We start from the raw sequence: 20,841 nt of genomic DNA on the forward strand, positions 1-20,841 counted from the left end.
TTCTGAGTCTATGTGCATGTCAACTGAATTTTATTTATAAAGCCCAATATCACAAATTACAATTTGCCTCAGAGGCTTTACAGCATACGGCATCCCTCTGTCCTTTGGACCCTCGCAGCAGATAAGGAAAAACGCTCCAAAAAAAAAAATCCTTCAATGGGGAAAAAAATGGTAGGAACCTCAGGAAGAGCAACTGAGGAGAGATCCCTCTTCAAGGATGGACAGATGTGCAATAGATGTCATACAGAACAGATCAACATGATAAATGGGCAGTGATCCATAACACAAATGTGTGTTATCATAGCAAAATCCTGGTGATACCTACTGGACCACAACTACCACAGAGGAGTATTTTGCAAGGTCTTTATATATCTGTTTGTTTGTCTGCCTGTCTGTGGACAGATTTTGTCAGTATGATACCATTGTAGGGGACACTGGCCACCCAACTTCATGCCCCTGTCTCTTGTATCTTTAAAGATGTGTCGCTCACATCACAATGTAGGCCGAGCTAGAAGATAGGTGTGATTCAAGCCATAGAGTCATAAGTAAGATGGTAAGAAGTAGGGAAGAGGCCATTAGTGGCCCCACTTTATGGCCCTGTGCCACATTCATTCTAAGTTGCAGATTACTGTATTGCAGCTGGAGTGATTCCATCACACATAGGTGTAGATTTCAGGAAGGACGGAGGGGACGGCCCCCCCCCCCCCCAAAATTTAGAACACGCATTTTCCCCCCACAATTAAAAACCTGAAAGTAGACGACTTTTATTTTGACTAATTAAAGACATTTACACCATAACTTGATGGTGATGAGGCACAAACTTGTGCATAAAATTCACCATAATGCAGGAAATCAAGTTTCAAATTTCTGGACCCCCAAATCCTTCCTAATATTGACATGAAACTTACACCCCTGCGTCACAAGATGGTCTCTAGTTAAGTTCAGTCAGGACCACTTTAGTCAATAAAAACTTTATTTCCATTTGCAGTATTATATTTGGCTTATACACTGCCTGGCCAAAAAAAAAGTCGCCACCCGGATTTAACTAAGCAAATAGGTACGAGCCTCCTATTGGATAATTACTGCATGGGCAATTATCTTTCAGCTGGCAACAAGTTATTTAACCCCAACTGGTGCAATGAGTTGCTTCTCATTTCCTAAACAACCATGTCGAAAGACACATCCCGTGGTCGTGGAAAAGATGTTAGTCTGTTTGAGAAGGGTCAAATCATTGGCATGCATCAAGCAGAGAAAACATTAAGGAGATTGCAGAAACTACTAAAATTGGGTTAAGAGCTGTCCAACGCATTATTAAAAACTGGAAGGATAGTGGGGACCCATCGTCTTCGAGGAAGAAATGTGGCCGGAAAAAAATCCTCAATGATCGTGATCGGCAATCACTTAAACGTTTGGTGAGATCAAATCGAAGAAAAACAACAGTAGAACTCAGGGCTATGTTTAATAGTGAAAGTAAGAGCATTTCCACGCGCAAAATGCGAAGGGAACTCAAGGGATTGGGACTGAACAGCTGTGTAGCCTTAAGAAAACCACTAATCAGTGAGGCTAACCGGAAAAAAAGGCTTCAATTTGCTAGGGAGCATAAAGATTGGACTCTGGAGCAATGGAAGAAGGTCATGTGGTCTGATGAGTCCAGATTTACCCTGTTCCAGAGTGATGGGCGCATCAGGGTAAGAAGAGAGGCAGATGAAGTGATGCACCCATCATGCCTAGTGCCTACTGTACAAGCCTGTGGGGGCAGTGTTATGATCTGGGGTTGCTGCAGTTGGTCAGGTCTAGGTTCAGCAACAGTATGTGCTCAAAGAATGAGGTCAGCTGACTACCTGAATATACTGAATGACCAGGTTATTCCATCAATGGATTTTTTCTTCCCTGATGGCGCGGGCATATTCCAAGATGACAATGCCAGGATTCATCGGGCTCAAATTGTGAAAGACTGGTTCAGGGAGCATGAGACATCATTTTCACACATGGATTGGCCACCACAGAGTCCAGACCTTAACCCCATTGAGAATCTTTGGGATGTGCTGGAGAAGGCTTTGCGCAGCGGTCAGACTCTACCATCATCAATGCAAGATCTTGGTGAAAAATTAATGCAACACTGGATGGAAATAAATCTTGTGACATTGCAGAAGCTTATCGAAACAATGCCACAGCGAATGCGTGCCGTAATCAAAGCTAAAGGCGGTCCAACGAAATATTAGAGTGTATGACCTTTTTTTTTGGTGGTGACTTTTTTTTTGGCCAGGCAGTGTATATGGCTCTGTTCTAGGGTCTCTCTGCCTTTCCACACGCCTACATGGAATGCATAAGGTGGAGAGAGCACACCCTTCCACTTGCAAATGAGGAAAGCCTGAGGTAGAGAGAGCAAACCTCCCTGCCCTTCCATGCGCCTACATGGAAAGCCTAAGGCAGGGAGAGCAGCAGCAAAGACCCTCCTGGAAAGGAACAGAGCAAGAATCGATGACTAACAGAGATGACATTGATGAGACTCAGCATGAAAAGGAGGAGCTGGGGTGGCAGCAACAGTAGGCAGGCCAGAGCAGTTTAAACAGGGTTCCCTGAATAAAATTCACCAATTGGTTGCAAATAAAGGAATCGTGATCTATCAGCTGACTCCCTTCCATCAATCACCTGCTCCATCAGTTGACTGGGCTGTTTGAGATCAACTGATGTAGCTGGGATGTGAGCTGAGCTTGACATCATGTCCTGCCTGAACTAACGCTACACTCAATTTTGTTCTTCTTGTAAATGTAAATCTAAAAAAAAAAAAAAAAACATGACACATTAATTTATTTACAATGAAAACACTTTATTTCATCATGTTGTCAGTTTCATTTCATTGAAAATAAACAGACCAGTAAAAAGGAAACAATACAGTTTGAAATCCATATCATACTCCTCGTGATGTATACCTTCAGTCTGAACCGGCATGGAAATCGATTGAATGGCTTTTTAATTAAGAGTCCTTCCCGTAAAATCACGAGGATGCCGTCATCCATAATTACACATTCTATTCAATGTTTACAGTAAATAGTAACACAAAAATCACAAGTCTACAGTAGAGTCTTGCCATACTGACAATGGCGGGCGGTTAAGCTAAACTATCAAAGCGTCACTTGCATGCACGGTTTATTGTCTACGCAGCCTGGATGAAAAGAGCGTTACAGGACATCAAAAAGCACTGAGAGGAAAACAGAAAAAATCTTCTCTAAGACTGTGCAACTCTGTTCAATAATAACGGTCTATGTTAAAAGCTTTTGCATTACACATTGTTACAGAGGTTATCCTTCAGTGTGTGCTCCTAAGACATACAAAATAGTCAGCTATTAGAAAGCACATGGCACATATAACAGCTAAGAACTCTTGAAGTGATATAAGAGCAATAATATGATGAGAATAATAATACAGTAATAGGTGCAGTCTCCCCTCTATGTGTCTCTTCCCAATCGAATGTATTTTTACATACAGAGCAATTACATTTGTATGATGAACTAACTGTACATGGCACTTCAATAACACTATTTAACAGTTAACTCATGATGATGACGCTGAATAAATAGAGTAGAAAATAAATAAAGTTTTTGTTTTTGACAGAGCGTCCAGTTTTCAGTCCAGTTTGAAACCTACCAGTTTTTATTATTAGTGTGCTGTACACACACATCCAGACATATCCAAACATACACAAACACACAGAGAAATAAGGTGACAGAAGATGCTATTTTAGTTTTTGGAGTAAGAATGTCTACGTTTCTCCGAACTTGGGGAGAATTGTTTTACATTGTGAGGGGGGAAAATATGATTTTAAATCTCTAATCCTTCCTGCAGAGCTCACAGGAGCGCTCTCAAAGTTTTCAGCCCACCTTCTATTCATCTTCCTTTCCTCTCTTTCACTTTTCGCTCTCAGCAACCCATCAATTAATCCAAACTCTCTGTGAGAACGAGGCAAAATTAAATCTACAATGAATCTGGGCGTTTGTCTTCTCTGGTCCACGCTAGACATGAAAAACGATATGAAAGCTTTCGGCTGCGATCCATCCTCCCTGCTTGTCTCCAGCATGGCTCAGAGACAAGAGCACTCACTTATCAATAAGCAATGAGCAGGCTGATCGTTAAAGATAATCTGAGGATGGACTTGAAGAAATCTGGGCTGTACAAGGAAATGAAATGCCATCAGACCAACAAGACCAAGCTAGATGTTTCATAATTTTAAATGACGGGAGGGTGCCATGCTCTTAAAAATATGGGTTTTTTAAAAATTCTGGTGACTGGTTGAGTCCTGTGATGTGTTTGTTTCACCCCTTGTACCGACGGGCCGCGGATTTCAAACATGGTTACCCTGGGAAACAAGACAGCAGCTCTCCCGTTGGTCCTTTTCTAAACACAGGTTTTGTTGAGGTCGACTTTGACCGGCAGCGGCCCTGCCTCCTGGCTCTCCTCCGATTGTTTCATGGCGACGGCGATCACAGGACTCAGGTGGTACGGGTTGACTTTGTGGGCGTTATCCAGAAACTCTTTATCTCCGTTGATGCTCAGCTGAAAAAACACAAAGAAGTTCACTTAAAATGCTTCTCTCCACCTCGTCTTGACTTTCACACTCAGAGTGCACGGCCAAGTATGCTGAGTCACCAAACAGCTGCAGACAGCGAGCCCTTAAATTTGTGAGCGAGACTTAAGCTTATTAAGTCATAGGTATTTTTCTGTGTGTGTGTTAGTGTGTACCTGCGTCTTGATGTGCTGCTCTGGTGCGGTGACGAGGCTGGCACAGCTGAGCCACAACATGACCATAATGGACAGGAAGAGACAGGCCGCTAAAATCCACCGCGGAAGGCCTGAACGTCTGCAGAACGAAAGAAAAGAAGGAGACAAACATTAGAGGGTGAAGTTGGTGAAGATTCTCAGTCATCCAGGTCATGGTCATCTTAAGTGCTGTATCGTAGGCAACTGGATTTGCTTGAGTTCTTGAGAACGTTTCACCTCTCATCCAACAGGCTTCATCAGTTATGAAATGAAGCAGGCATGTCCAGCTGCCTACGATATAGCACTAAAGGTGAGGGAATAAACTTGCCTTATGCATGAACTGTGTGTCGCTGAATAGGCTGGGCTGTCTGTCTTGGTGTTGGTACTTAGAGAGCCTAATATTTTCTAAGGTGGTACGTGGTGTAAAAAGTTGGAGAACCACTGAGTTAGATAATCCATCTCAGTGCCTGCATCTTAATCCATCACATCTATCTATTTTTGTCGACGTTACAACATCATCACATGGTAAGGCAGTTAATTAGAGCGTAGACTGACTTGAAAAGCACACTGCATATCACAAGTCTGACAATTATAAAACTGGATAAGTGTGATGGATTAGCTATTAGTTCGGTCAAGAACGTTTAAAGTCTCTGCAAGTTGATTTCCATGCTGACAGTAAACTGGAAATCAAACTGTGTTTTCATTACGAAATGACTGGCACTACTAATAAGTTTATTTTATGTAAAAACATTAGTTCTCTCATTTAAGCCTTTAAGTCTCAGCAAGGTAACTCAAGCTCCGGCTCACCTTGACATGCAGCCGAGGAAGTCGTGCTCAGCAGTGGGGTCGTCTGTGTGCTGGACTGGGTGCTTCCCTTTGCCTCCTGCTTTGGATGCTCCCCTCTCGCCATGTCCCCTCACACCTGACAAACAAGTCAGTGAAAACAAACAACAAAGACGATTTCAGTTGGATGCTTATGAGAGAATGTTGTAGCAACCTGCATGTGCTGCTGCACATAAATAAATGTGTGTGTTTTTGTGCTCACCATGGGGTCTCTGGGTGTGAGAGTGGACCTGAGGCCAGGGTTTATCTGCCACGTTGGATCGAGGAGCCTGCAGCTCGGGCAGGGAGTACTCCATCTCTGGCTGGCTCTGAGGAGAAAAAAACAACACAGACACTCAGCCATTGTGGCAGCAATTATACCACAGTAATCCAGCAGCACATCTAAGGGTCTGTTTAACACTGTGAGGTCAGACCACAGAGGAGCTCCAACTAAGAATAGTTGGCTGGGAAGCTCAAATGAACTGAGAGAAACACCTCAGGAGATGAATCCACAATGAGACACGAGGAAAGGCAAGATTTAATTTTTACATTTCCAAATGTAGCTAAACTCAACATTAAGCATTAAAGGGATAGTTAGATATTTACTTTCATGGCTGTGTGGTAACTATGGAGCCAGAGCCTGAGGCAATTAGCCTAACTTAGCATAAAGACTGGAGGCAGGAGGAAACAGCTTGCCAAATATTTTTTTTTTTAGATTTACTAATTATCTGGATGAAATTGATACAATCTTACTAAATATCTGGACAAAAATAAGTTGGATTCAATAAAGAAAATAATTTATATCAACTCATATTTTGGAACATTATTGCTTAAAATCTCTATATAAAATCTCTAAGATATAACATCTATATATAAAATTTTAAAAAGAATAAAATAAAAATTCTCTATCTAAAATATAAAATCTCCATATAAAATTAAAAAAAATAAATAAACAAAATATAAAATCCTTACATAAAATATCTATAAAATGTAAAAAAAAATATATATAATAAAATAAAATATAAAATCTCTATATAAAATAAAAATAAATGAATAAAATATAAAATCTCTCTCAGTCAATAATATTGAATGTCAGAATTTTTCCATGTCTAATCCACTCATCATCGTGCCTTCATGGTGTCACAGTTTAATTAAAATGGGTCAACAGATCACCATCAGTTACAGGAATTATTCTGGTTTTAAAATAAGAGTGTTGCAGTTTGAAATATTTTCACTGTATTGTTTTACGAGGTCACCATCTGAATTTACTCCTCTGGTCAGTGATAAAAATGTCTCCTGAATCATAATCTGAACACAAGCAAAATGATTAATAACTTTGACCATTAAATGTGTTGCATAACTTAATCAAACAGCCCTGAAACTAATGACTTCCATCCCTTTTTCTTGCCTGCTCAATTTATCTGGTTGTCTGTGTCTTACTCACCTACTCAAACTAGTTTAGTTAAAACCCCTTGAACTGGGACAACACCTCTGAAAAATGGTTTTCAAAACAACTGCTACACACATAACGCACTGCCTGCCGTCAGTATTTGCACTGTTGTGTGTTTTATTATGTGCACAGTGTTTCTGGTTCCCCCTGGAGAACTCATTAAAAGAGGATTTTTGGTTCCCCACTGCTGACCCTCCCTCTGCTTGTAACAATACTATTGCTGGCCTCAGCAACAACACACACACGCTTGTATTTAGAGCAGTACAGTATATCCCACTGCAGCAGCATCAACCTCCCAGTAGTTATCGATTCTGACACTAAGTGGATCAATGAACTTTGAAACCTCTTGCTGTGTCTTACGCTATAATGTGAAAGTAGCAGAATTCATTTGCAGTTTCATTCATTTTCATTACTTTACTTAGGAAATGATTGATCTGTTTTCTACAGAATGATTTTAATCACTTGTCTGTTACTGTTACTGTAGTCTGCCTCCCAAAAGGCTTCAAATCGCCTTTGTTGAAAAGTTATTTCACAACTGGGTTTATTACCCCTAGCAAGCAGCGTTTTGTGACAGAGTGCATTGAAACCAGATGCAGCAGCAGTGTGAAGGTTTGCGGAGACGTGAGGGGGTTCATTCTCATTGGCTGCAGCCTGAAGAGATCTAACCATCGGAACGAGCCGAGCCTGATCTGCATCTGTCACGCATTATGAGAGGGGGAATGCAAAAGGTGCTCTGGCTCACAGAAAAGGAGACGAGAAAGAAGAAAGAGAGAGACAGGGTTTTAGGTTGAACAGTGGTGGATACAGTTAGACTTTCACTTCTCTTATTGTGTTAATTTTGGGACTGAATAAAATCTGTTTTTGAGGCTCCACAAATGAATATAAACATGGAACAAAAAAAAACAAAATTACAACACTGCCTCTTACATATTAAATATCCCTCCATACAGAGAGGGGTAAGTGATTACAAAGTGTAGCTGAAGCCCCTCTGGCTGTGCATTAAGTTTGATGCAAATTAATCATCAAGCAAATAAACCTTGGGGAAATATTTCCAGTAAATTGGACGAATGGTATCAAAATAATGGCCTTAACTTTGATTACAGCACCCCCATGTGGTCAATTACAGGAGTACTTAAACCACAGAGTGATCATTCATATATCAATTACTCACCCTGTGTTATATTCAGTTAATGAGGGAAACTGTTTTCCCTCACATGCCTACACTATGGAAGAAGAATCCAAAAACTTGTTTTGATGAACAACAGCAAAACTACATCAAAACAAACTGCATTTTTTGGGAAGCACTGAGCATACGACTGGATAAAAGAGACTTTGATTATACTCCAGTGGGAGTTTGTAAATGGATGTTTTGACATAGTTTTGTTGTTCATGAACACGTTGTCCTTTTACTTCAGTTCATCAAGATCCTTTTTTGGATTCTTTGTTCACCGTAGAGGCATGCGAGAAAAGTTTTCTTCATGAATTCAATGTAACACGGGGTGAGTAACTGATTATTATTTTGAGGATTGTGTATTCCTGTAACACTTCTTTTTATATTTCCATTGGGTACGAAATTTCAAGGTCACAGAAAATGTATAAAATGACGTGAAATGATGTGTTAAAGGGTTTTAACACTTCAGAATTAAAGTTAAATACTTTGGCATTAAAAGACAAGTCTGGGGAAATTCTGGAGCTAATTCTCTTACTCATGAAACGACAAAAATCAATAATAAATTGATCCTGCTAACAAGTGTTAAGTATTAAAAATGTGACGTAGCTTCTCCCTCTATTCCATAGAATGCCACTGTTTATTAAAGCTGGGGTAGGCAGTTTTATTTTGGCATCATTGGGCAAAAATCCCATAATCAGCTTTGATCATATTGTTATTCAGTTGGACTGAGAGAAAACTAGAGTAGACCTCTGCACCTCGTCTTAGCTTTGTTTTCAGGCTTTAGGAAATACAGCCCCTGACTTTGGCCAATCACAACGTATTTCAGAGAGAGTGTTCCTATTGGCTGTTCTACAAATACAGATGCACATGCATGTCCCTTAGATGAAAACCTGATTCAATAGTGGAGAACCCGGCAGAGAAAGATAATATTTCAACATCAGCAACAACTGCCTTCACTGTAAAGCAATCCAAAAAGAGAGTCTTGAAGAGAGTCTGACAATAAACGCAATAAAACACTTACCAACATTGGCGAAACATTTCAGAGATGGAGAGAAATATTTCTAATAGTTTAGCCTTCTGCTAACCAGAGCCAAAGGCCCACAATGTGGCTTCAGGTTCTCGTTTATGTAGCTAACATTAGCTAGAGCCTTGAATCACAGTGTGTCCTCCACCTCACCAGGAGCAGAGCTCACAGCAGCTCCAGAGATGGATCCCCAGTCAGCAGCTGCAGTAACCTGAAATCAGCCAGTCCAAACCCCAGCTCTAGGGCAAACTTTCTGTTGCTGCCATAACACCGGTAAGAACTGGCGCTAATGCTGGCTACCAGTCCACTGTGAGTGCTAAGGGTTTGCGCTGAGCGAATGCGAGCCACTACAGCCACAAACTGAGGGTTCTTCTCAGAGCTGTTGCTAACTCCCCTCCCTGTGAAACAGTCCATGGTGGCGGGGAGCGAGGTGGAGGGACTGTGGGGTGGCTAGCTAGCTAATTATTGTCTCATTTGTGGTCTGATTAAAAGAAAGAAAGAACGATAGTGAGGCAAACAGGGGCTGAGCGAATGCAGTGAGCGCAACTCTACAGTGAAACAAGATAAAATAAATTCATGTATGGCTAAGTATGGGGTATGGGGAACACTGGGTTACTGTATGTACCGTCTGCATATGCTCATGGCCAGCTGGTGGGAGAGGTAGAGCTGCAGTAAGAGGGTGTATTTTTAAATTCTGTTGTTTATTTATTTTTTTTCTTTATCCAGATTTCTGCCTACCCCAGCTTTAAGATGAAAATGGCCTCTGTAATTTATTGTCCCACACACATGTTCCTGCAGCCATAACTGCTCACTAGTGCACCAAACATGTATTAATTCGCTTCTGAGAATGCCCCCAAGAAATGCACTATTTACTCCTGTTTGGCTAACGCTAACTAAAAACTACAATTCCCAGTTGTTTAAGGATATTACTGAGCCCCTTTTAAAGTTCATATCTTCAGGATTAACTAATGGGCCTATGGATGAAAGCAACAGACATGGTAGGGAGGTCAAACACAGACCTTAATAAATAGACCACAATACCGTAAATCATGAATGTGCCTCACATACCATATGTACTGTTCATGCTTAAGTCCCTTTCTGTGTCTTGTGCTTAGATGAGTAAACTAAGATGAGAAAGTACACTGACTTCCTTTTCGGCGCAGCCTCATAACTCAAAGTCACGCTTCAAACACTGTTATTTCTCTCTCCACTCTGCTCAGGGTTTTTTGTTTCTTTAAAATTCATTTGGGCAGAATGACTAATGCAATTGTCAAGAAGAAATGGGGTAGGGACTTCTCTCTTTGTATTCAGCCTTACGCCGAGTTCAATTTGTTCTGCAGGCCAGCTCGCTAACAGAACCACGGCTCAGTTGGAGGAAGTCTTTAATCGACTCACTTTTGTCCCAAACACTCGCACTCCGTCGCACTATCACCGGCTGATTTGTCAAAATAACAAGGGGCTGGTGAGGAGGGAATGACTAACGTAAAAGGCTGTTTCCTCAAAATTACAAGTTTTCTTTATTTTCTCCTTCTGCAGGAGACAAACCCCAGCTGTGACCTAAAAGTGACTTACTCCACCCTTATAATCCGAACTAACTGCTGCCACTGTTTGTTTTTATGATGCACACAACTAGTTATTCTCACAACTTGAGGTCATACAAACACACATGCGCGCACAGATGGATGCTTAAAGACAGTCGGCTCATTGTAGAGATCCACATAATTTATATGGCGGACAGCGTTGGCTTGTTTCCCCCCCTGTGCTGTCCCTCAATTTAGCTGGACTTTTTCTGTTGTTTCAACACTCGGAGAGTCAATCTGTCAGCTTGGTGGCGGTTTGCCAGCTGCCCACTAAACACAGGCCTGATAGTCTTCTCACAGCCCCGTGGAGCCTGGCTTCCCCTCGCCACTGCAGCCTGCATGTCACTTCCATAAAGAGCAAACATCCATCACCATGTCCGAAAGAAATGCTGGTAATTCCATGTTCTGTGGCTGGCTGCTGTATCTCCATATGAGGTGGTGCCTCAGAGCCCAGTCTGCACACAGCTTCTCGTACCTAATAGTGAATTTCGGCACATAAAAGGCTCCTCTGTTATACAGTAGCCCTTCTGTATGGGTTACGGTGCATAAATACTGTCATTTCCCATTGAGCCCTTTAATTATGGAGCTAAAAATGCCATCAAAGTCACAAATGGGAAAACCCCTGACAGGGATGCAGGTTTCTGACCAGTTTTTGGAGGATATGGTTGGGGAGTCTGGCGGTTAGACAAACCAAATCTTATTATAGCTTTAATGTATAGGTGGTTGACTATTGACCTTAACAATACGTTCAAGTCTGACTTCTGCCAAGGCTGCAAAAACCTCTGAATTTGCTATTTCAATAATAGAAAATGTGAAGAAATGTTTAGTCTGGATCCAAATCTGCATGAAAATACACACAGATTTTTAAAGCGGTACGTAGTTCATCAGTTGTGACAATGCAAATCCTTGATCTGCACCAAAAAGCAATTACTGCCAAAACTTTCAACCACTTTTTGAGTTATTCAACAAACAGACAAACCAACAGGGCCAAAATATAACCTCCTCTGCGAGGGTAATCTTGAACAGCAAGTCTGGCAGCTCCACTCGCTTCATCTTTTCAAACTCCCAGAAATAACTTCTGAATATTTATTTGTCACAACCAGAACTTTATTCTTTTAGTGCAGTCCACTCTTTTCTAAATCTTGCTGCGAGTTTCCGTCCTGAGGCGAGCTAGCCCTGCCGGTTATCAAATATGCATGGCGCTGAAGGAAGTGACATAATTTAAAAGGACATTTATAAACAATTAAAGTACTGAAAAAATAGTTTGCAGCCCTTCGGATTCAGCCACCTTGTCCCCGCCCCGCTGTGTGCCCTTGCTCACTCAACCTTCACAGATGCACTGACTCTGAAATGGGCTGTGAGTTGTTTTGGCAGTGACCCAAGCTCTACGGCAGAGGATAGCTGAGAGGATATATTTCACTATCTTAACAGGAAGCAGAGGTTAGCTCAGCTCATAATCTATAAAGGTCTACTTGCTTGCTTTTAACCTCCAGCATAAAACACACGACATGAAAAAGCTTTGTAGATATTAATCTTATAATTTTCCACCGTCATGACTCAGTGGGCCGTAATACAATGTTCATCTGTCTGTGTCTTTTGCAGCCAAACACTTAAAGATCCAACTCTGCTGTCAGCGCAGATATTCAGAGTAATGAGGTGAAATGTTGCAGCCCTGCAGCTAAAATTAAAACAGGTTGAATCCTTGCTACAACATGTGACTCTTAAATGAATTCTGATTCACGCAACATCGACAAACACTGTAAAAAAAATAAAATAAAATAAAAAAATACACATATTCACACAAGCACAGTGTAAACGTGTAAATGTATTGTGTCTCTCTTTGCTTTTGTTTTATGACAAGATTTGGTATTAAATGTGTTGGATGGACTTCAACCAAAACAGGAGGAGGACTCAATGTTAGCAGTTGACTTTGCTGCTTTTTAGTGCAACATTGCAAATGTAGAGATCATTTGTCGACCCATTTTCTTGACTTTTTGGGAATTAACTTTAGATCAGTGGAGGTGGAGTTTGTTTTCATTTTAAGTTCAGCCAAAGGACGGAAGCTTTTCATGAATTATTACTAAAACAAACCGCTGATAGCAGAAATTAGGGGTGTAAATCAATAGTTTCATCACAATACAATATTATATTGATTCCTTGGACAGTACGATATTTGCTGATATCACAAAGTCTGTCACAGTGCAATTTGGATTTAATTTGATTCACGGGCCTGCGATCAGTATGAGACAATATCAGTCGATATCCTCATTGTCTCTTTCCTGGCTGCTTTCCATTATCTGCCTGGCGCTAAGCCGCATCTTTATGATAATGACATGAACCGAAATTTGCACTTTGCATCAATGATATTATATCTGGATATACACTTCACAGCCTGTGGGTTAAAATAGGCGTGTATATATCTGAATTTATTTTTCCTGGTTATCCTACCTCACGTCACTCTGTATTTTATTAACTTATTTTTTCATTATTGTCTATTTGTTTCACCTGCCGTGCCAATATATGGGTCATGTGGTGGCCTCTGATTGGTTCTGGCCACTATATATGTGGGGCCATGTGTTGTATGTTTTGAGAGCCCTGACGAAGACCTGCAGTGGTCGAAACATGTCAGCTCTTTTAATGATTTAGCTATCACAATAAAGACTTTTTAATATTTCCTTCTTTGTTTCTCTATATTTTTGGAGTGCCTGGATTGTTTTCCTGTGCATCCTAATGTTTCCCGTTCTCCACGAGCACCCGACGGATTTTGATCGACGTTTGTATATACAAAGCAACCAGTCGTCTCTCTTTTTTAATAATATTGGATCATTATATTGATCTAGACTATTGTATCGTTACACCCTAACCAGATATACAACAACAACAAAAAAAAACATATCTAAAAACATCTGAAAAGTTTTAGGAACTGAGTTGAGCTTAAAACACCATCAGGTCACGCAAACTGTTAACAGAAAGTAGAAAATATGAACATGTAACTTTGATCATTTATCTATGAGTAAGACTTACCTGAAAAACCACAACCTTGCCATCATCAGCCTGCAGGTAGAAGGTCCAGGTGGAGGAGATGAAGCTCTGTGCGGAGCTGACGATGTCGTTGCACCAGCTGGACACGGCCTCCATCACAGAGGGGGGCTTTGGGCGGAGAGTCATGGCCCTGAGCTGCAGAGAGAGCAAGACACTCTTACAAGGAGAAGTATGTGCTGAGAGTGTATGTGCTGCAGTAAATTGTGTGCACACACATGTTCTTAGTGGTGTTTTAAGTCACTTTGGCTGCATTTGCAGTGTTTGTGTGCGCAGCCATTGACTGCAGCGCTGCCTTTCTCACCTTCCTCCTCTTGATCTCAGGTTCAGAGGGTTGGCTGGCACAGCCGGTACAGCAGGCCTCCTGCTCCAGCAGCTTAATATATGCCTCCTGGCAGGCTGGAGAGAAAGCAAGAGAGAGAGAGAGATAGTTGTGAGGCATGAAAGAAGAAGCATGATGGTAAGAAAACAAAAGGGGGGGGGGGGGGGGAGGAGTGCAAAAAGAAAAGGAAGACGCACAAAAGAGAGTGGGCATGAAGCACGACAGTCAGTTGGGTTGAAGATGAGAAGACATGAAACAGGTACAGGCTGTTTATGTGGGAAGAAAGATAAAGATGCAAGGGAGATGTATTTGTTGGCCCCCGCGGAGACGACTCATTCCGTGTTGCCGTGATTGAAACAGGGGGCAACGGGGCATCTGCTGTCTGGACGGCAAATCATATCATTGATTTCCAATATAGCAGTTCAAACAGGGCGAAATAGCCTCAAACACCCAGACAATACCCACTGAGTCTGCCAGCTTTTAGAAAACACTGCAATATTAAGCAGAGCTGGTGTGTTTAGGTAAAAGGAGCCTTGTCTTGTCCAAAGGTCTCACTCCTTCAAGATTTTTAGGCACAGTTCAAATGAAATAAAAAACTAAACCTGCACATTATGCTGCACTAAGTAGACGTAGGTTCAAATAAATGATACTGACTAGAGTTAGATTTTATTTTTATGAGAATTTGGTTCCACTGCTGCTCATCTTGATGCAACATATTAAAGATCGAGGCCTCTGCAAATTAAACTTTGGCCTCAGCCTGCTGAGCAAGACCGTACAACCAGCAAACTCATCCAAACAGACAGTCCGACAGACAGGCTGACACACTGACTCACCTCCCTGACACTCCTCCCTGCTGGTATTGAAGCCGGCGTTGCCATTGACGAACTGGCAGATGGAGTAGAGACGACAGCCGCGGTGACAGGCGTTCATTATGGAGTCCTATCAGCCAGACAGAGAAGAAGAGAGGGAGATGCAAAATTAGAGATGTCTCCTGCACGCCTTGGATAAACTCAAGATTCCCTTGTTAGAAAAATATGATGGGTTGATGGGTTATGGCATCTCTTAATGACACGGTGCAGCTGTTGTATTACAGCCTGTCATAAACAGTCAATAAGAAGGAGAAGCCGTGGTAATGAGCCAGTGGCATGAAACTTGTGCAGGAAAATGAGGTGGTGGAGAGAGGAAGATGCACATTATTGTACTTCCTCCTGTCATGATGCCTCAACTCGCGGTTTGGAGCAAGGAAACAGCGCCCTCCTGTGACCTCTGTGGGAACAGGCGAGACAAAGAGATTCCCTGACCGCGACCATGAACGGTTTATCACAGCCTTGTGCTTGTCATCATCTTGACTGCGTGTCCCTGTTTATTCACAGCGGGGTGTTTATCACAAATCATGAGACGGTGTCTTATAGTTTGGTGGGGGCTGCTTATACAACACCTCTGCAGCTGCTGCCCAGTGTGATGACCCTAAACTCGACATATTCTCGTTTCCAATCACAGTCTTCAAAGCAGGTGACTGTGATCCGCTTTGCAGCTCTGCTCCTGCTGCCCTGCAGGACGCCTGAACCACACCTGAAGGCAGCAGAGGAGGAGGAGGAGGAGGTGGTGGTGGTGGGAGAAAAAACATCCGACACTGGAAATCTAGGCAAGGCTCTAAACCACAGGAACTCCTGGTGATTCACAGCCGTCATCTATTTACAGTGCTGCCGGGGTCCAGTGTGGCCTGGTCGGAGCAGGAGGATGAGCTGCGTTAACTGTCAATAAAGGATAATTGTTTCATGGCTCACAATAGTCTCACTGATCCTCCACTGCCTGCGCTGCGCTGCGCTGCGCACGCCTGCCCCCCGGCCGAGCTCTTAATTGCGGATTAATCAGTGACTGGCGCAGTTTATTGCTGCTACATCTCGAGATGAGCTGCCTGAATGCAGTTCACTTCTTGGATGAATCTGTAAGGTGCAGAAGAAAATGAGCTGCATCCATCTTTCGGCCTAATTGTGCGCCGTAGCATCCAAGAGTATGCAGTGAAAAATCGGAGCGACCGTGTCATTACGCACAGACATAAACACAGATATTTTATATATTTAATGTAAATATAGAGTTTTTTTCGATGCATAATATATATTGTGTTGGTATGTATGTCGGTGCAGGCGCTGAAATATCGGACAGGCTGTATCTATGAGCTCGCTGCTGATAATGCGCTCTCTGCAGAGGCAGCCTACGCTACAGCATTCAGGAATAACTTACTTTAGCAGGGCTTTTGTTTTTGATGGTGAGCTGGCATTGCTTTTTGCAGTAATTGATGTCGCCCAGTTGGTTGTCAAACAGATCCGAGGACGCCGCCGCGAGCCCGGCGAGGAGCACGGAGAGCAGGGCCGAGAAGCCGCGCATGTTGCCGCCGAGCCGGAGCATCTCAAACCCTGGAGAAGAGAATTGGAGAGTCGAGCCTCAACCAGCACTGAGCTCCCTTTGTGGCGGCGCTGCTGGTGCGGATGCTGCTGCTGCTGCTGCTGCCTCAGCCCGGGTCCTTGTCTGCTCCGCTGATCTGCCTCTGCTCGTGGCGTCACGCGCATCATCATCATCATCATCATCACGCACAAAGCTGCCCCCCCTAAACACACACACACACATAACCTGCAGAGCTGCCTTCACCGCAGTGCACAATGTGGCGGTGATGACATTAATAAAAATGTGTCAGATAGTTGAAAAGGGCCAAAGTGCGGGGGGCAGATGTCCCGCACACTGCACACAGATGGACCGTTTGTTGAAGTATTGATAGTTCATACATAATCAATGTCACAGTTATCAGCTGATTGTAAAGATCCTGCAGGAACACATGTGGGCCACAACACACATCAGCTGGGGAGACATTACCTGTTAAACTAGTCTGTATTATGTCATGTCTGTTTGATGGTTTATGTAACTTTGCTAATTAAAGTGTTTAAATATTGAAAACAATTTAACGAATAATGTGAACATTATAGGAATATTATATAGCATACACCTTATAGTAGCCTAGTTCTCAGATCCTTAAGACAAAGCAGTAATAGTCTCCAACAGGGTAAATACTCAGTTACAAGTGAAACTATAAACATTCTACTTCATAAATGTATTCACAAAAACAGATGGAGATGTGAAAGGAACTCCCTGACAAGCCATTGAAAGCTTGAGAATAGGGGCCAAGACATGACACAAAGCATGAAGCATCTATAACCTACTAAGACTAACTAAAAACCCAGAGACTAAACTAACCTAATGCTAACACTAAATGGTCCCAAGACATTTATTCCATCAGTCTAAACATTGGTTTAAAGAAATAGAAACACACATGGCACAAAAACCCTCCTCCAGGAAAAAAAAGAATCATGTTTAGAATCTAGGGACTATGGTGACCAAAACAAAATCCAGGAAATAATAAGTTGGTCATCATGCAATATTTTGCCAGAATAATCCTACTAAATATGACAAATATGCTTCTACTTTTTGATTTATTTATTTTATTTAACTTTTTATTTATGTATTTATTTATTTATTTGAGTATATTACAGCAAAATCTGCAGCTCAGTTCACGTTCTCAGCCAGAATCTGACAGCTACCTCAGATTATTGACTCTGATCTGGTCTTACTTTATTGATAGAGAATGTAAAAAGCTATTTTAAGTTGAAGCTGAATTAGAGCCATAACTGTCTTTGATTTACAAACTATTGGACGGTTGAATCTATAGCAATAAAAAATATTTTAAAGCAGTAGTTCATCTTTTTATTTGTATAAAAAATAATTAATGTTGCATCATGTATTTGTTTGTAAAATCTTAATGAAAATGAATAGAAGTGTATAAGTAGCATAAAACTGGAATAAATGTGCATTACTGTACTCTGCTATGTACCAGCACTTGAGGAAATATATAGTTACACTTCACTGTTTCCAAATTATAGATCAATTATGTTTCCAGAAAACTGTTATTTTCAGACAAATGTTAGTTTAAAGTACATACATTTGTCTGAGGTGACACCAGCAGGTTTATAAAAGCATGACTCGTATGCTATTGTGTGCCACCCTGTCATATTACGGACATGTTCAGTATTTGTGTGACTTAAGGAATATGAAACATTATGCAAAAAATGTGACTGCTGTCAAAGTGAGGCAAGGCTACTTCATGTGTTTGAAGGTCCAAATCTTTTTTAATTATTTTACTTGGCAAATTTTTTTCTTTACAGAAATACAGCAGAGAACTATAATACCTTGTTAAAGTAACATTTAAGGAAGTTTTCAGAATTTTAAGGTGGTTTTCTTGGTAATCTAACAAAAAGTCCCCAAATCAGCTGACTTCACCCTGTATTGAAAAACACCAGTATTTTTGATTAGTAACTGTGATTTAATTACATATTTTTCCCCAGTGCAGCAGTAACAGAAATAAAATGATTGCTAGAAATGAATCATTTTATTTCTATGGCAGCTGTAGCCTGTTAATGACACACATACATGGAGGGTTTATTTTAGGCTTCATCAACTCACTTGATCTGTCTGTAAATGATGCAACAATGAGAAGTAGGCTGCATATAAGTTTTGTGTGTGTGTGTGTGTGTGTGTGTGTGTGTGTGTGTGTGTGTGTGTCAGGGAGGGGATACACCGAGCAGCACTAATAACATGAGGCTGAAAACAAGGGAGGAGCAAACAGTGTGAACCTGAGCGCTGCTCCAGCAGCAGCAGAGTCACTGTGGAGTTAAAAGGAATCAAACCTCGTGTCTCCTCCAGCAGCAGCCTGACTGCAGACACCTCGGTGTGAAGAGGAGCCAACATTTGATCTGAGAACAGCCGCTGAAGAGTGAAGCTGCGCGGTCACCTCTGCTGGGCTGACTGCTCCTCACGTCCCGGAAACTCAGAGAGGACCGAGAGGAAGAAAAGCAGCATGTTTTCCTTCTTGTTCCTCCTCCTCCTTGTCTCACATGTGCTGCTGTCCTCGACACGTAAGTACCCAAACTTTAGTCATCCGACAAACAGACGGACACTGAGCATTAGGCTACTGCGTGCCTGTCGGTGGCAGACCTCAGTGGGGTATGGAGGGTGATGAGGGTCAATGTAAAGCTGAAGCTGTTTCCCAGAGTGAGCTGATGTATGGAGGCTCCAAAACAACATCAGATTTAAATTAACTTAAATTATTATTATTATTATTTTTAAAAAAAAGCGACTTTTAATATCTGCCCAGGTGTTATTATCACCCCACCTGTAATCATTATAATAGGAAACCACAGAAGATACATTTTCAAGATGTTCCTATGCTTATTAGGAGGAGGCGATATGTAGGCTATAAAATTCATGCCAATATTGCCTTTAAAATTAACTAAGGGTATCAGCAACATGCTTTTTCTTATTTTGCACAATGAATGAAAATCACATACTCTGCACTGGCTATATGCAGGATTGATTAGCTTGTTTCATTTGTTTTTAAGGCCATACATGGGCTGGCACCCCAGTGTACTGCTGAACTTCTCTGCCCCTACTCCAGCTCCCAACCTCTTAGATCTTCAGAACAATTACTTTTAACTGTCCCACGATCCAGGCTGGTGGGTCAGGGAAATTGTGCCTTTGTGGTAGCTGCTCCGAAGCTCTGGAATAATCTTAAAACCTTCATGTTTTCAATGGCCTTTGGTTGTTTGTAGTGGTTTTAATATTTTATGATCTTTTTTATACATATGTTCTTACCGGTATTATTCTGTTTTATATTTGTATGCATGTGATATTGCTATATATTTGTGTGTCATTTTTTAAATTTGGACAGCACTTTGGTCAACTACAGTTGTTTTTAAATGCGCTATGTACATAAACTTGATTTGATTACATTGAAAAGCTCTGTATTTCATGTCTCCATCTGCTGGTGGGCTATCATGATAAGTGTTTGCATGCATAATGTGATGTTAATTCCACTACAGAAGAGACAGTATCGTCATCAGCCAAGTTGTTATATATCGGCATACTGGATTATCGACAAAAAATCCAATCATGTGCATCCCTACGCAAAAGTTTTATATTGTGATATTGATGTACTGGTATAGCACATTTTTATGCAGACATAATTGTTGGTGGCTGTGGCTCAGAGGTAGGTAGGCTCCTAAAGCCCACGTCATGGTATTGTTTGGCAAGATACTGAACCCCAAATTGCTCCCGATGGCTGTTCCATCAGTATGTGAGTGCGTGTGAATGGTTACAGAGTAGTAGGTGGCACCCTGTATGGCAACCTAGGCCACCAGTGTGTCAATGTGTGTGTGAATAGGTGAATGTGACATGTCGTGTAAAAGTGTTTTGAGTGGTCGGATAACTAGAAAAGCACTACACAAGTGCAGTCCATTTAATACATTTTTATTAAACAGGAATATCAGCTTCTGATAAATGCCTGACAAATCAAGAAACTTTATCAAATTGATGCAAAAGTCATACAAATATTTTATTTATTTGTTTATTTGACAAGGACAAATGCATATGACACTGCTTCATATGTAAAATACAAAGTAGATAAAATGCATACAGGTTTCTAGCCATGGGTAATTTGCAGCCCATGTCCCTGGTTAGGCTTTTGAAATTAAAACATTTAGTGTAAGATTAGTGAGCATGGAGTTATTCAACACATCATATACAGTAAAATACAGGCAAAGACTAAGTCAAAGAGAAGAGCACAGTGAT

At 41.4% G+C, this 20,841-nt stretch overlaps 2 protein-coding genes across 3 annotated transcripts in view; one reads left to right on the top strand and one right to left on the bottom strand.

The window, feature by feature from the left end:
- Positions 1–2,809: 2,809 nt before the first annotated feature.
- On the bottom strand, positions 2,810–16,740 carry tmem59l (transmembrane protein 59-like). The gene is made up of 8 exons (XM_033622779.2): positions 16,411–16,740; positions 15,000–15,105; positions 14,149–14,243; positions 13,830–13,982; positions 5,804–5,909; positions 5,566–5,680; positions 4,741–4,858; positions 2,810–4,554 (listed from the first exon to the last, which is right to left on the bottom strand). Exons 1-8 carry the CDS (start codon positions 16,573–16,575, stop codon positions 4,396–4,398), a joined length of 1,017 nt encoding a protein of 338 aa, XP_033478670.1. The 5' UTR covers positions 16,576–16,740; the 3' UTR covers positions 2,810–4,395.
- A 2,119-nt stretch (positions 16,741–18,859) lies between these two features.
- The window catches only part of crlf1b (cytokine receptor-like factor 1b), a 28,620-nt gene continuing 26,638 nt past the window's right edge, over positions 18,860–20,841 (top strand). For both annotated transcript variants that reach the window (XM_078168685.1, XM_033621002.2), the window contains exon 1: positions 18,860–19,130. In XM_078168685.1, the coding sequence (XP_078024811.1) occupies positions 19,073–19,130 (58 nt within the window). In that variant the 5' untranslated portion in view covers positions 18,860–19,072. The remainder of the gene's footprint in view (positions 19,131–20,841) is intronic.

The sequence above is a fragment of the Epinephelus lanceolatus genome, chromosome 6 (genome assembly GCF_041903045.1).
Source record: "Epinephelus lanceolatus isolate andai-2023 chromosome 6, ASM4190304v1, whole genome shotgun sequence".
In the NCBI taxonomy this organism is placed as follows: Eukaryota; Metazoa; Chordata; class Actinopteri; order Perciformes; family Serranidae; genus Epinephelus; species Epinephelus lanceolatus.